The sequence below is a fragment of the Pleurodeles waltl genome, chromosome 4_1 (assembly GCF_031143425.1).
Source record: "Pleurodeles waltl isolate 20211129_DDA chromosome 4_1, aPleWal1.hap1.20221129, whole genome shotgun sequence".
Lineage (NCBI taxonomy): Eukaryota > Metazoa > Chordata > Amphibia > Caudata > Salamandridae > Pleurodeles > Pleurodeles waltl.
The window spans coordinates 857,733,667-857,750,490 of record NC_090442.1 but is presented as its reverse complement, the minus strand read 5'-3'; the positions used below and the strand labels follow the sequence as shown (position 1 = coordinate 857,750,490).

Genomic DNA, 16,824 nt, shown 5'->3' with positions numbered 1-16,824 from the left:
AACTGCTGCATATCAATCTCCACGCATGAAGGCGAAGAGTTGACAGGGTCGAGTGGAGAACCCTCTCCTGCTGCTGCAACAGAAGATCCTCCCGAAGGAGCAGCTTGATGGGAGGATTGATGCTCATTTTGAGAAGCTCGGGATGCCAGACTCTCTGTGCCCAATCTGAAGCCACAAGGATGACTTGGGCCCAGTCATTCTTGATCTTCTTGACAACTCTGGGCAGGAGTGGTACGGGCGGAAAAGCGTACAAGAGGCCTGAACTCCAATCGTGACAAAAAGCATTGCCGCCTTGAAAACTCCAACATGCAATACTACTTAGATTGAGCATTCTCTGCAGAGGCGAACAGATCTAACCAAGGCCCTCCCCACTGCTGAAAGAGTCCTTGCACCACCTCCGGATGGAGATACCATTCGTGATCCGCTAGGCATCAACGGCTGAGTTCGTTCGCCCTGGCGTTCAGAGAACTTGGCAGGTGTTGAACCACCAAGGTCATCCCTGCTGTTTCAGCCATTTCCAGAGACGCAGAGCCTCTTGACAAAGGGTTCACAACCCCAGACCGCCCTGCTTGTTGCAGTACCACATCGCGGTGGTGTTGCCCATGAACAACTGCACTATCTTCCCTTTCACAACAGGAAGAAATGCTTTCAATGGCAGTCAGATCGCCTGGAACTCCAGCAAGTTGATATGGAGGGGGGATTCCGCCGGAGACCAGAGGTGTAGGAAGTTGGCTCTGTATATACTATCTCACAGTCAGAGATAGTGTGCACAGAGTCCAAGGGTTTCCCTTAGAGGTAAGATAGTGGCAAAATTAGATAATTCTATTGCTCTATTTTGTAGCAGTGTGGTCGAGCAGTAGGCTTATCAGAGGGTAGTGTTAAGCATTTGTTGTACACACACAGGCAATAAATGAGGAACACACACTCAAAGACTTAACTCCAGGCCAATAGTTTTTAATATAGAAAAATATATTTTCTTAATTTAGTTTCAGAACCACAAGTTCAAGATTTGAAGTAAACACAAAATGCAAGGTAATCCACACAGGTAAGTTAGGAACGTTGAATTAGAGCAGTAACATACACAGCTTTAGTTAAAATGGCAGTAAGCTATTTTAAAAGTTGACAGTGCAAAAATCAACAGTTCCTGGGGGAGGTAAGTAATGGTTAGTTTTTCAGGTAAGTAAGGCACTTACAAGTTCAAGTTCCTGGGCACAGGCAGCCCACCGTTGGGGGTTCAAGGCAACCCCAAAGTTACCACACCAGCAGCACAGGGCCAGTCATGTGCAGAGGTCAAAGAGGAGCCCAAAACACATAGGCGCCTATGAAGAACAGGGGTGCTCCGGTTCCAGTCTGCCAGCAGGTAAGTACCCGCGTCCTTGGAGGGTAGACCAGGGGGGTTTTGTAGAGCACTGAGGGGGACACAAGTAGGCACACAAAACACACCCTCAGCGGCACAGGGGCGGCCGAGTGCCGTGTGCAAAGCAGGTGTCGGGTTTTGTATAGAAATCAATGGAGGGACCCGGGGGTCACTCTAGCGGTGCAGGCAGGGCACGGGTGGCTTCTCGGGCCAGCCACCAAATGGGCTAGGCAGAGGGTCGCCTGATGGTCATTTCTGCACCGAGGTTCGGTTCCTTCTGGTCCTGGGGGCTGCGGGTGCCTTGTAACAGGCAGTCGCGGTCAGGGGAGTCTCTGGATTCTCTCTGAATATGTCGCTGTGGGTGTTCTGGGGGGGGGTCGTCTCGGGTTACTCACGAGGTCACAATCACCTAGGAGTTCTCCCTGTAGTGTTGGTTCTCTGGAGCTCGAGCCGGGGGCGTTGGGTGCAGAGTGTGAAGGCTCACACTTCCGGCGGGAAGAGTGAGGTCTTTAAAAGTTGCAAGAAAGTTTCAAAGTTGCTGCTGGATTTGAACAGAGCCGCTGTTCACAGGAGTTTCTTGGTCCTTTGGTTCAGGGCAGTCCTCTGAGGCTTCAGACGTTGCTGGTCCCTGTTGGATGCGTCGCTGTTGCAGTTTTATTGTCAGGAGACAGGCCGGTAGGGCTTGGGCCACAGCAGTTGTCGTCTCCGTCGTCTCTGCAGGGCTTTCAGGTCAGTAGTCCTCCTTCTTGTTTCAGGTTGCAGGAATCTGATTTCCTGGGTTCTGGGGGGCCCTAAATACTGAATTTAGGGGTGTGTTTAGGTCAGGAGGGCAGAAGCCAATGGCTACTGTCCTGGAGGGTGACTACACCCTCTCTGTGCCTCCTCCCTGAGGGGAGGGGTGGCACATCCCTAATCCTATTGGGGGAATCCTCCAATCTCAAGATGGAGGATTTCTAAAGGCATGGGTCACCTCAGCTTAGGACACCTTATGGGCTGTCCTGACTGGTGGGTGACTCCTCCTTGTTTTTCTCATTATTTCCCCCAGCCTTGCCGCCAAAAGTGGGGGCAGTGGCTGGAGGGACGGGCATCTCCTCTAGCTAGGATACCCTGGGGTGCTGTAACAAAAGGCATGAGCCTTTGAGGCTCACCGCCAGGTGTTACAGTTCCTGCAGGGGGAGTTGAGAAGCACCTCCACCCAGTACAGGCTTTGTTCCTGGCCACAGCGTGACAAAGGCACTCTCCCCATGTGGCCAGAAACACGTCTGGCTGTGGCAGGTTGGCAGAAACTGGTCAGCCTAGCACTAGGAGTCGGACTGGTATTCAGGGGGCATCTCTAAAATGCCCTTTGGGTGCATTTTACAATAAATTCCAAACTGGCATCAGTGTGCATTTATTGTGCTGAGAAGTTTGATACCAAACTTCCCAGATTTCAGTGTAGCCATTATGGAGCTGTGGAGTTCATATTTGACAAACTCCCAGACCATATACTCTTTATGGCTACCCTGCACTTACAATGTCTAAGGTTTTGCTTAGACACTGTAGGGGCATAGTGCTCATGCACATATGCCCTCATCTGTGGTATAGTGCACCGTGCCTTAGGGCTGTAAGGCCAGCTACAGGGGTGACTTACCTATGCCACAGGTAGTGTGAGGTTGGCATGACACTCTGAGTGGAATGTCATGTCGACTTATTCATTTTCTCCCCACCAGCACACACAAGCTGTGAGGCAGTGTGCATGTGCTGAGTGCGGCGTCCCCAGGGTGGCATAATACATGCTGCAGCCCTTAAAGTCCTTCCCTGGCATCAGGGCCCTTGGTACCAGGGGTACCCTTTACTAGGGACTTATCTGAGTGCCAGAGGCTGTGCCAAATGTGGAAGCAAAGGTAAAGTTTAGGGAAAGAACATTGGTGCTGGGGCCTGGTTAGCAGGGTCCCAGCACACTTTCAATCATAACTGGCATCAGCAAAAAGTCAGGGGGTAACCATGCCAAGGAGGCATTTCCTTACAAGAGGCCTCTGATCTCCACCTCTCTTAGATGGTCGCCCCATCCCAAAAGTGACGCATCTGTCGCTACTGTGAGATCTGGCTGGGGAAGGGAGAGGAGTCTGCCTCTGACCCAATCGCAGTTTACTAACCCCCACTGCAGGTCTTTTGCAGTTCCCTCTGAGATCTGAACCGTGTCGGTAAGATTTCACTGGTGCTGTGCCCACTGGAGCTTCAGGTCCCACTTCAGGGCCCTTATATGCCACCTGGCATGTTTGACTAACAGGATGCAGGAAGCCATGAGTCCCAACAGCCTCAGATTCTGTCTAACCAAAATCCAGGATAGAGGACTGGCACCCCAATACCAGATTTGTCATGGGGGAACAATTCCATGGTCTTAGACATGTTACATGGCCATGTTCGGAGTTACCATTGTGAAGCTACATATAGGTATTGACCTATATGTAGTGCACACGTGTAATGGTGTCCCCGCACTCACAAAGTCCGGGGAAATTGCCCTGAACAATGTGGGGGCACCTTGGCTAGTGACCGGGCGCCCTCACACTTAGTAACTTTGCACCTAACCTTCACTAAGTGAGGGTTAGACATATAGGTGACTTATATCTTACTTAAGTGCAGTGTAAAATGGCTGTGAAATAACGTGGAAGTTTCACTCAGGCTGCAGTGGCAGTCCTATATAAGAATGGCCTGAGCTCCCTATAAGTGGCAAAAGAAATGCTGCAGCCCATAGGGATCTCCTGGAACCCCAATACCCTTGGTACCTAGGTACCATATACTAGGGAATTATAAGGGTGTTCCAGTGTGCCAATCAGAATTGGTAAAAATGGTCACTAGCCTGCAGTGACAATTTTAAAGACAGAGAGAGAATTGCACTGAGGTTCTGGTTAGCAGATCCTCAGTGACACAGTTAGGCACCATACAGGGAACACATTCAGGCCACAAACTATGAGCACTGGGGTTCTGGCTAGCAGGATCCCAGTGAGACACACAAGTAAAAATGGGGGTAACATGCCAGACAAGATGGTACTTTCCTACACACACACATACTGACAAAACCACAGCACCCACTCAAGCTCCCTACTACTCACTACATCATATACACACACACACACATACTGACTCACACACAACTTGCAGCACAACATAACAGATACAGGTCTCCTGGCAATGGGCACACATGGACACAGTTAAAAGGTGTGAACATACCATCATTGTGGTGCCAGCATTAATTTGCCAATGAATACTAGCACCATAATGACAGTTATGTATGTGTGCAATATGTGTTGTGTACCACAGTATACCCACTGGTGTCTGACCCACTCGTGTCCCCGACATATGCATGTCTCAGTAGTTTTAAAAATGTACTGTGACATGTATATCTCAGTAGTCGTCCCTGCCCATGTGCAGTGAACCCCCAACGTACAGAGGCAATGTAGGGGTGCCTACCTTCGTGTCCAGGGACAAGGGGGGGTCATGTTTTCTCTAAGGTCCATGGCAGCATCAACGGAGGGTCCCACCCAGTTGTGTCCAGCTGAAAATGGGAGTGAAATCTGGAGAAAGGGTGAATTTTTCCCCTTTTGTCCCCCAATCTGCCAACACGGACTCAGAGGTCAGACCTCGATAAGGCACATTCAAATTTGCACAGCGGGAAGGGTGGCTGGGATTCCTCTGGCAGCCACTTTTCTCTCGATGCAGAAGGTGTTTCTTGGCGGAGACGGCGGTTCAATTGCGAGTGTTCATCTAGGGACCACCAACATCTAAATACGGCAGGTGGACCATCGCATCAGCGGATATGTTTTTAGTCAAAAAGTTGACGGCAGGACTGTTACTGCCAAGATCTAAATCAGGCCCTATGTTTGTATATTCAAAACAAATAAAGAATTGCAGTACAAATAAGTATTGTGTCAAGCAGTTTGATGGGTAGAGTTTAGTCACTGTGACCAGAGGACCTTCAACTGTCAGAAAACAAAGGGAAAAAGGGGAGAACTGAGGGGATCAAATTCAAGCTTCCTAAGGAAATTTTGTACAAGGTTAAGGTGACTGACACCAAGCATCTGGTTTCTTCATCCTGCTGCATTGTGACTAGCACTAATGGATAGACTGCCAACAAGAAAGCATTATGAAAGCAGAAATCCTCCATGACCTTTCTATCGATAGTTACAAGATGGCCAAAAGCACGAGCTAACTAATTGTGAAGACCATCTGGCAAAAGGTGTAAGCAAGCACAAACGACAAAGAGGTCAAAGACCGACTGGCCATTCTCTTTGAAATGGTGTGCTGTCATCGTATTTCTCTCTGGAAGATGCATTCAAAAAACAATCACAGAGTAATCGAGCTAGAGTTAGAAACTAAAAAAGGAGTTAGCTGCTGTGGTGGCAACCTTGGGCAAGCATGACAAATATGGCTTCACCCCTTGAGGAGGATTAAGATGCATCCTCAACGGAGAAAGTGGATTAAAGAACCATACTGTAGACTAATCAACCAACATGTATAGTGTGACATTTGGGTTTTGAGACAGACTCCTTGAATAGCTTGTGTTTTAATGTTTGTGCTGGACTGTTTTACTGGAAGATTTGGTGATATTATTGGGCAGGTTAAAACCTTTAGTCGAAATCTGTGTTCATCGAGATTCAATTGCTTTTACTTCAACTCACAATAAATAGTCAGGATTGTAAATTAGGCAGATACAATCCACGACAGCCACATTACTGAAGTAGTGTGTGCTGCAGTAAGTCTGTGTTGTGCTCCTCCTAACTTCTGATTTCAGAGATCAATCAGAGTAACACGATACCCGTTCACTATTTTGCAAAGTTGATGCTTCCTACATAACACAATTGTGGAGAACGTGACACCATCAAAGGCATGTCAGTGGTACCAGCTTACAACTAAAATGAGTGTCCCATGGACATTTTACCTTTTTCAATTCTTTTCGTAGCCTTTCATTCTCAGCAATAATTTTTTCCATGCCTTTCGTTTTGGATTCATATCGTGTACTCAGCTGACCTCCAATGTGAAGTTTCATTTTCTCCATTTCAGACTTGAAAAAGTTTAGCAAAATAAAAAAAAATGTGATTAATAAGATTATCATAAAAAGGTAACTGGCGAATGCATAGCAAAGTAGCACAACTGCCACAGAAGGATACAATGTAGATTGGTTTTATGAAAGAATGGTGCACCCATTTCACCTTGAGGACAGTATACTTTGTAATGAAATCCTGTGACAGATCTAATGAGGCTGTTTCATTCAACTCTTTCTTTAAATCTTCTTTTGCTACTCTCGTGTTTAACACGATGTACTGTTATGCACCTATTAGGACATGATTACCTGCTGTCATCAGGTTTTCTATCTTTACTTAGCAAAGCAATATTTTCCAAACAATTGGTTTATAGAATTCTGCACAAATCAGTCCTACAGAAACGAAAGACAAGACATTATCCCAAGCAACACAACTGACCAAGTACAGAATTAATTACAAATATGTATGTCTCTAACAAAGACAGAACACTACAGTTTCAATTAAATGGTAAAGCTCAGATTATTCGCCACGGTGCAATTTCCTCTTAATTTGCAGTTCCAATAACAACATTTAAGACAGCTTAAGTACAAAGCAGTGAAAAGCTTTAAAATGCAATTCAATATGGCATGTGGGATAACAGAGATGGCAGTTGTATAGATTTATTCCAAGAGACATATTTTATGGATGGTATGGTAATGCGATTTTACCTTATGTTTAAAAAAAACTTGAATTTCACTGAAAAAACAAAAAGGTTAAAGTGACATTGTATTAGGTACTGAAATACTACAAAAATGATGGTTATTAACCCCAAAAAATTGACACATTCACCAGTTACCGTTTAGTAAGCAAACTATATTTTGCGCCCGTGCCATGCACTGCTTATGACCTGACATATCACATCACTCATGACATGTATGCAAATCACTGATGATATCAAATATTACATAATTGGTGGCATCATCCACGCTACCACTCTTCAAACAGCTCTTTAAACTTCTTGATCGTTGAACAAAAAAAGTAGGTTATAATGGGCCTGTAAACATACACAGCATAAACTGACTGTACATGCACAAAATAGAAACAGTATAGTACGGAAAAAAGTCTGATTCAGAATGGTAAAAGTTAAATGCAGCACTCATTAACTACAGGTGAAGTTTTAAGTGCTAGCAGTACTCCATTTAAACAAGGCAGAGACTGAGAGAGGATATTGCGACTTGCAGTCATATGTTTCAAATAGGTTGTGGGTTAATTCAAAGGCCTGTTAGCAAGACATCTGTGAAAAACGAAAGTTTCTCCTTACAATACATTATTAAGGAGTTCTCATGTAGCGCTATCAACAATTAGTATATGAACTGAAGATTTAAGTGCAGCTGTTTGTTTCCATATGTTCAGTGAAAATTCTAAGACATTAAACATTGTTGTAGAATGTGTAATCTATGGGGGACTCGCTTTACAACCCATTGAAAACATTGCTAAAACAGTATATGCCATTCTGCTCATTTCAGAAATATATGTAAAATATATTTACAGATTATGAAGGTATATCAATAGGGCCTCGTTGTGCTTGCCTTTCTATTAGCTAATGTATAGAGAGCCATGACGTTTCTTACACACCTCAATACCAGTAAAAAAAAAATAAGAGCCTAATATCTAACTAATGTGGGTACTTTCACAGATGGGCTTCATATCCAGCTTGTTGTGAAAAGTTACATCCATTAGCACTACAGAGCTTATGGAAAACTGGTTCTCGGTGCACTTTACTGAATACCTTCTAATATGAAAAGCTTGCAGCAAACTGTCGAATCTCTTGGATTATGTCATCAGTGATGTAAGAAATGATGCCATTTATCCTGAGTGACGTAATAGGTGAGGGTATAAGCTGTGAATTTGGGGTGCAAGTGATAGTTCAGTAAATCATAACTGGTAAAGTTCTGTGTTGTTTTTGCTTTTCGAACATTAGTATTTTTCGTATTATTTTAACACCTATTTTGTCACTTTAACCTTTGTCCTTTATAGTGAATTTGTTTATTAATGTGAGAAATACTTATCACTATACCTAACTATAATGTCCCTTTAACCTTTTCAGTACATTGTTTTTATCGTGTTCACCCAACTACCCCACTGGGCACAGCTTTTGGTCAGGCCTGCACCTAACCACGGCAGGTGGGCAGCCTTCTGAAGCACATGGCCTCTGATCATGTGTGATGGAGGGCTGGCCGCAGGTCATGGCAAGGTCCTGGGCCAAAGCCTGTGGGCACCCAAACCCTCCCACAGATGAAAACCCCCACTCTACGCAATGCCTTCCGCAGTGTGCAGAGTGATGTTGACCAAAGGTACCCAGGCCCTGTGCCAAACCCCCTAGTCTCCAGGTCGTGTGTGTGTATTTTTGCTTTTCAATAAAATACCTTCAGCTTTTCATTTTCTTGTTCAAGGGCTGCCAGTTTCTCATTTGAAACTACTCCCGGGGCCTTCTTCAGTTCATCATTCTCCCTCTGAACTCTTTCCACAACTTTTTTCATCAAACCAATAGTTTTTTCCAATTCTGGAACGGTCTTCCCACTTCTGCCAGACTGTACGTTTTTCAGATGAAAGGGGTGAAGAACATAAAATGGATATCATATAAAGAGATATATGTATTATTACCATATGACTTAAGAACTCACCGTTGAGATGCATGCAATTTTTCATTTTTTGTTTTTCATCTACTTTAGTTACCTAGAACTCATAGATTTCCAAGAGAAGCAGCTAGAGCCTCAATGGTAAAGTAGGGTACCGAACATCCAAGTCATCCACCAAACTTTTACAAACACGAGAGGTGGCATTTAGAGATATGTTATGGATACATTCTTTTAATTATTCTTTATCACAACGAAACGTATCAGATTACTGAGTTTATGAACTGCCAGACAAAACATTTTGAGTATCTATTATTGTGTAAATTGAAAGAAATGTGAGCAGAACGATAAGACCAGTCATAGATGTAGGAGGTTGGCTCACCATATTTTGTACACCTATAGGCGAGCCACCCTGTACTGAGTCCACGCAACCCTTATTGACAGTGTTAGTGGTTCCAAACAACCAAAGTTCTCTTAGGGTAGCTGTGGAGGGCAGCTAAGACTTGGCGGAGAGCGTGTAAAGCAATCACAAATACCACAAAGGTCAGTCAGAAATGTTCACACAGGAAAGAACCACACCAATGTTAGAAAAATAATATATTATTTATTAAACACAGGCACCCAACTAACTTTGGTATATTTCGTAACCCTAGATATATCCACACAAACAAATATACTTCCAAACAGGTAAGTAAAAGCATAAAATAACCGGGATCCCTATGGAGGAGTTGGGGGAAAAAGGGAAGGGAAAGTCACATCTAACAATGACTAACACCCAAGGATCTTCAGGACTGGGGAAGTACTAAAACACCAGAGGTAAATGTAGGAAGCTGGTTCTGTATATAATATATCCAAATGAGATACAATGTGGACTGAGTCCAGGTGTTCCCCAGAGGCTTATCAGAGACCAAAGTAGATAATACTAATGCTCTCTTTTTTGGTGGTGTGGTCAAGCAGTTAGGGATATCAGGGGGTAGTGCAAAGCATTTGTTGTACACACACAGGCAATAAAGGAAGCACACACTCAATGACTAACTCCAGGCCAATGGTATTTATGTAACAAAATATATTTTCTTATTTTATTTCTAGAACCACAAGATTCAAGGTGCAGGTAAGTACATTTGCAAGTAAGTATTCAACATATGTATCAATACCACTTTGTTTCAAATTGGCAAGTTATATGTTTTTGGAATAAATAGCAATAATCTGTTTTAAAAGTTGACTCTGCAATTTTCAGAAACAGTTCTGGGGGGAAGAAAAATGAGCACAGTTTCAAGGTAAGTACAAGACTTACAGTTCCACTCGCCGGGGGTTCGGATGTCCACAGGTTAGGTCGAGGTTCAAGTTAATCGCAAACACACACCACCAGCAACAGGGAGGACAGCCAGATGCAGAGGTCAAAGTTGAGGATGATTTAACATGGACTCCTATGGAGACTGGGGGCACTCAGAATCAGGCCTGCTTGCAGTTAAGTACCCATGTCTTCGGAGGGCAGACCTGGGGGGTTTAGAGGAGCACTAGGGGACCAGAGGTCAGCAACAAACACACACCAGCAGGGTGCAAACACAGTGTTGCGCTCCCAATGCTTTCCTATGGGGGACCCCAGGGGTCACAAGTATGCTGCAAGTGAAGTCCAAGGGGTCGGTAAAGGGAAACCAAAGGCTAGACAAGGAGGAGGGCCATCTGCTAGACGTTGCTGCACTGAAGGTTGGATTCCCAAGGCCAGGGGGCTGCAGGTACAGAGGTACCTTTCGGCGTCAGGTATCTTCGCCCAGTTCCGGATTCAGGCTGCAGGCGTCATCGTGTTGGACAGGAGGGGTCAATCCAGGGTGGGCATTTGCTCAAAATTGCCTGGGGACCAGCTCTAGTTGGTTGAGCCACCTGGACACGGGTCGTGGACATCGGGTGCAGATTGGGCAGGACTCACAGATCTGGGGTGGTTCTGGAGTCCTTGGATGGAGTTTCTTCTTGGACAGGGCCGCTGTCCATGGGAGTTCTTGGTCCTCTGGGGTGCAGGCGGTCCTCTTGAGGCTCTTAAGAGGTCGCTGGTCCTGCAGGATGTGTTGCCTTCTTTCAGCAGGGCTTTAGAAGCTGGAGACAGACCAGTAGGGCTGGGGCCAAGTCAGTTTGGGTCTTCAGTCTTCTCTGCTGGGGGTCAGCTTAGCAGTCCTTCTTTTCTTCTTGTGAGGTCACCAGGAATCTGATGAGCTGGGTTCAGGGAGGCCCTTAAATACTGGATTTAGGGGTGTTACAGGGGTCACAGGGCAGTAGCCAATGGCTACTGTTCCGGAGGGTGACTACATCCTTCTGGTGTCCACTCCCTTTGGGGAGGGAGACACAGACCTAACCCTATTGGTCCCTGTCCTCCAAACCAAGATGGAGGATTTTGCAAGAAGGGGGTCACTTCAGCTCTGGACACCTTAGGGGTGGTCCCAGCTGAAGTGGTCACTCCTTCTTGTTTTTCCTAAGTTTCCTACCAAACCTGCCGCCAAAAGTGGAGCTTTGTCGGGGGGTGCATCTCCACTAGCTGGAGTGCCCTGTGGCATTGCAACAGGAGGTCTGAGCCTTTGAGGCTAACCACCGAGTGTTACAGTTCCTGCAGGGGGAGAGGTGTGAAGCACCTCTACCCAGTGCAGGTTTTGTTTCTGGCCTCAGAGAGCACAAGGTTTCTCACCCCATGGGGTCAGAAACGTGTCTCTTAATGGCAGGCTGGCACAGACCAGTCAGTCCTGCACCAAAGTATTGGGTAAAATACAGGGGACATCTCCAAGGTGCCCTTTAGGTGCATTTTTCAATAAATCCAACACTGGCATCAGTGCGGGTTTATTGTGCTGAGAAGTTTGATACCCAACTTCCCAGACTTCAGTGAAGCCATTATGGAGCTGTGGAGTTCGAGGTGGCTGTAGGAAAGTACCCTCTTGTTGGCATGTTACCCCCAATTTCTGCCTGATTTCAGTGTGTTTTTGACTGTGTCACTAGGATCCTGCTAGCCAGGACCCCAGTGCTTATGGTTTATGGCCTGTTTGTCAGTGTGTTTCATTGTTTTCTAAATTGTCACTGGAGTCCTGATAATCATAACTCCAGTGCTCATGCTCTCTCGCTTTCTAAATCTGTCACTGTTTAGTGACTCCAAAATTCACTCCAAAGTTGGCATACTGGAGCCCCCCCTTGTAAGTCCCTAGTATATGGTACATAGGGTTCCAGGGAATCCTTAATGGCTGCAGCATTTCTTTTGCCACCCATAAGGAGACCATACAAACACTTCTTCAGGACTGCCATTGCAGCCTGTGTGAAATAGTGCATGCACTATTTCACAGTCATTTTCACTGCGCCAGGTCACTTATAAGCCTCCTATGTGTCTAACTTTCAGACCCAGAAAGCTAGGTGCAAAGTACCTGTGTGTAAGGGCATCCCTGCACTAGCAGAGGTGCCCCAATGTCGTCCAGGCTCATTTTCCCAGACTTCGTGAGTGCGGGGATGCCATTTTAAGTGTGCACTACATATAGGTCAATATATATATGTAGCTTCACAATGGTAACTCTGAATACGGCCATGTAAGGTGTCTCACAACTGGGAATTGTACCCCAATACTGATTCCAGTATTGGTTACACAAAACCATGCACTCTGGGGGCTCCACCATGGCCCCCTAGTACTGCCATACCATCCTTCTGAGGGTTTCCACTGCAGCCCCAGCTGCTGCCACCTCACAGACAGGCTTCCGCTCTCATGGGGCTTGAGCAGCTCAATCCCAGGAAGGCAGAACAATGGATTTCCTTTAGGAGAGAAGTGTTACACTCTCTCCCTTTGTAAATAGGTGTTACAGCTATGGGAGGGGCATCCTCCCAGAGCCTCTGGAAATGCTTTGAAGGGCACAGATGGTGCCCTCAGTGCATATTCCACTCTACACCGTTGCAGGGACCCCCAGTCCCTGCTCTGGCGCGGAACTGGACAGAGGAAAGGGGAGTGACCACTCCCCTGTCTATCACCACCGCAGGGGTGGTGCCCAGAGCTCTTCCAGAGTGCTCCTGGGTTTTGCCATCTTGTTTTCAGGATGGTCAGGGAACTCTGGGAGCAACTGAGTGGCCAGTGCCAGCAGGTGATGTCAGAGACCCCTCATGATAGTTGCTCCCTGGTTAGGTGACCAATCCCCCTCTGAGGGCTATTTAGGGTCTCTCCTCTGGGTATTTCTTAAGATTCGGATTGCATGACTCCAGCAGGAATCCTCTGCATCCTTTACTTCATCTTCTATCAACGGATCAATCACTGACTGCTCCAGGAACTGTACAAAACTGCAACAAAGAAGCTAAGACAACTTCAGCAACCTTATAACTTCAGCTCCTGCCAGCAACTGCAACAGTTTCCAGGTTGTGCATCCTTGGAGGACTGCCTGTCTTTAGCATGCACCAAAAGAACCAAAGGAATCTCCTGTGGCGTGATGGAGTCACTTCCCTGCCTCAGCAGACACCTCTCTGCAGCAACGACCGGTCACTTGGTTCCCCTCTCCAGACGACAGGCGTGGATCCAGCAACACGGGTGGTGAACTAAAGGGACTCTGGCAGTCCCAACGTCCAGCTGGCCAATCTTCGTGGAGGTAAGAGCTTGCCTCCCTACGCAAGACAGTACTCTCGTGCACCGCATGACTTACAGTTGCCAAGACTTGTGTGCGATCTTCCCAGAAGTTCTTCGTGCACAGCACAGCTTAGGCCCCCAGCACTCTATCCTGTGACTCACAGCTTCCCGAGTGATTCTCCGACAGCATGGGAATCCTTTGTGTCGTACTGCATGGGCCTCCATTTCCACCTTCTTTGTGCCCATGCAGTGGGACTCCTGTGCACGCTGCCTGGCCTTCTGAGGGCTCTCGGAGTTGCTGAGAGCCCCCTCTGACTCCTCCTCCTGGGTAGAGGCTACCAGGTCCCTTGTGGTCCTGGGCAGTGCCATTTTCCACTAACAGCGAGCTTTACGTTTACCAAGGTTTGTTGGCGGAATCCAGCAACGCAAACCAGACAGCATTCATCCTTCCGGCATGGGACATCTGCACCAACCAGGAACCCGCATCTGTCTTCTTTGGTGCAATTCTGACTTTGTCTTCTCACCGGTGGTTCCACTTTTCCACCTTCATCCGGGTTAGCACGGGCTCCTGTTCTCCCTGGACTCTTCAGTGCTTCTTGGACTTGGTCCCCTTCTTCCACAGGTCTTCAGGTCCAGGAATCTATTGCTGGGGTCTTGCAGCCTCTTCTGGTTCTTGCATTATCTTCTATCATGACTTCTAGTGTGTTTTAAGAAACTTGCCGTGTTTTACTCCTGCTTTCCTGGGCTCTGGGGTGGGGTATTTTACTTACCTTTGGTGTTTTAGTACACTTCCAGCACCCCTCTATACACTACACTTGCCTAGGTGGGAGACAGACTTTTGCATTCCACTATTTTAGTATATGGTTTGTGTTCCCCTAGGCCCATTGCAACCTATGGTGTTTTTAACTATTTGCACTATTTTCCTACTGTCTGGTTACTTGTGTATATATTGTGTGATTTACTTACCTCCTAAGGGAGGATAGACTGCAACGTAGTTTTGGCATTGTGTGACTAAAATAAAGTACCTTTATTTTTGTAACACGGAGTATTGTCTTTTATGTGTGTAAGTACTGTGTGACTACAGCGGTATTGCAAGAGCTTTGCACGTCTCCTAGTTCAACCTTGGCTGCTTTGCCTACAGCTACGTCTAGACAGCCTGGCTTCTAGACACCGACTACATTTCACTGATAAAGGATAACAGGACCTGGTATAAGGTGTAAGTACCTTTGATACCCACTACAAACCAGGCCAACCTCCTACAGTGACAAACTCCCAGCCCATATACGCTGTATGGCCACATTGCACTTACAATGTCTAAGAATGGATGTAGAGATTGTAGGGGCATATTGCTCATGCAACTATGCCCTCACCTGTGGGATAGTGAACCCCGCCTTAGGACTGTAGGGCCTGCTAGAGGGGTGATTTACCTATGCCACAGGCAGTGGTGTGTGGACATAGCACCCTGTGGGGGATGCCATGTCAATTTTACCTTTTACCTTTTTCTTCCCACCAGCACACACACAAGCCACATTGGCAGTGTGGACATGTTTGGTGAGGGGGCCCTTAGGGTGGAACAATATATGCCACAGCTCTTAGGGACCCTCTCTGGTCACAGGGTCCATGGTACCACAGGTAAATTTTACAAAGGAGTTGGCTGTGGACCACAGGTGTGCCAATTGTGGAACAATGGTACAGTTTTAGTGAAAGAACACAGGTGCTGGGGCCTATTCAGCAGGATCCCAGCACACACTTAGCCAAGTTGGCATCAGATATCAGGCAAAAAGTGGAGGTGTACTGCAAACAAGGGGCCAATTTCCTACAGTAAGTAACTAGATTTTCCCAGGGACCCTTATGTAGAGATGTTACCCCATTTCAAGTATTCAAAGGATATCACTGTGAAGTCGCAGTTAGCTTTTTCGTGTTTCAGGACCCTTCTCAGAGGTCCCAGAGGAAACCCTTTGGGACAAGGAAAGTTTGAGAGTGCCCCCACCCATAGATACCCAAAGAAGTGGAGCCCAGTTGCATTGCGGTGAAGTTATGTCGGAACCTCCTGTGCAAGTCAATGGGGACCTCGGCTGTCCAGCTGCTACAGTGACCCGTGAACCAGGAGGTGGAACCAAGGAGTGGATTCAGGGTGAGGAGTACCCGTGGAGAGAGGGGACGGAGTCCAAGTCACCTGGAGTCACCCAGGCATAGCAGGAGAGCAACGTCCACCCTTCTTGCAGGTACTTCACTGTAGGACGGAGGTTTTGGAGCTGCAGCTATGGATTCCAGGCGATGCAAATAGATACCAGGAGTTGTCCATGAGCTGTCCCACACAGGTTGTCCAACTGCAGAGGAGTCACTGGCAAGCGGGACCACCAACAAGCCTTGACAAATGCAAAAGAAGTGCTGCAAGAAGAGTTGCAGAAGTGGGGACCACCAAGGTCCAAGGGACTCAACCTTTACAATTAAGTCTGGGCCAGCCCTCAGCAAGGAGGAGAGCCTGAATGAATCAATAGAGACACCAGGTGGACCCTCTGGCAGCAGGCACAGGGAGTTGCAGGAAGGATATTGGTCTTGAAGCTGTGTGATGCCTGAGGCTAGGGCTTCTTGGAGCTAGGAGGACTTCGGATGGAAGAGTCAACAAGCCTTGGTAATGGCAAACAGATATGGTGCACAGGGGTTCCATTACAGCAGCTCCAACAAGGGACCACCAACTTCCCAGTTACAAGGAAGACAGGTCAGACCTCTGGAGAGCCACAGAACCACCACTTGTGTAGCAGGGCCTTGAAGACTACGTGGGACAGCAGGATCCACAAACCAGTCATCAACAGCAAGGTTCATGTGGTTGCAGGGGATTAACTCCTTCACTCAAAGTGAGATTCCTTCTTGCTGTCCTTAGTACAGGCAGAGTCCTTGTGACTCTGGATGATGCACAGCCACAAAAGTTGCAGATTCCTTGCAATATCTAGTGACAAAGCTGTAGTAGAAGCCCTCCTACCAGTTGCAGTCTTGTCTTGGGTCCCGGCAAAGTTCAGCAGTAGAATTCGGTGTTCAGGTCGCAGAAGTGTCTTGAAGAAGAAACTTGCAGACAAATCTAGGGTCCTACCCTTAGTGGAGCCCTTAAGTACCCCAGGAAGAGGGCTGGACATCTACTGCGGTGACCAACCTATCGGGGTGGGGGGTGGGGGGGCAAGGACGCTTCTCTGCTGGAATGACCAGCCAGATATTCCTAAGTGCATCTGCTCATTTTGTTTCCTAGATGGCAGAATCATGTAG

The 16,824-nt window shown here is 46.9% G+C and overlaps 1 protein-coding gene across 2 annotated transcripts in view; it reads right to left on the bottom strand.

Annotated features, from left to right (window-relative positions):
* CEP290 (centrosomal protein 290) overlaps window positions 1-16,824 on the bottom strand; it is a 1,276,764-nt gene that overhangs the window by 196,805 nt on the left and 1,063,135 nt on the right. For both annotated transcript variants that reach the window (XM_069229617.1, XM_069229618.1), the window contains 2 exons: window positions 8,784-8,948; window positions 6,276-6,398 (listed from right to left, as the gene is read on the bottom strand). In XM_069229617.1, the coding sequence (XP_069085718.1) occupies window positions 6,276-6,398; window positions 8,784-8,948 (288 nt within the window). The remainder of the gene's footprint in view (window positions 1-6,275; window positions 6,399-8,783; window positions 8,949-16,824) is intronic.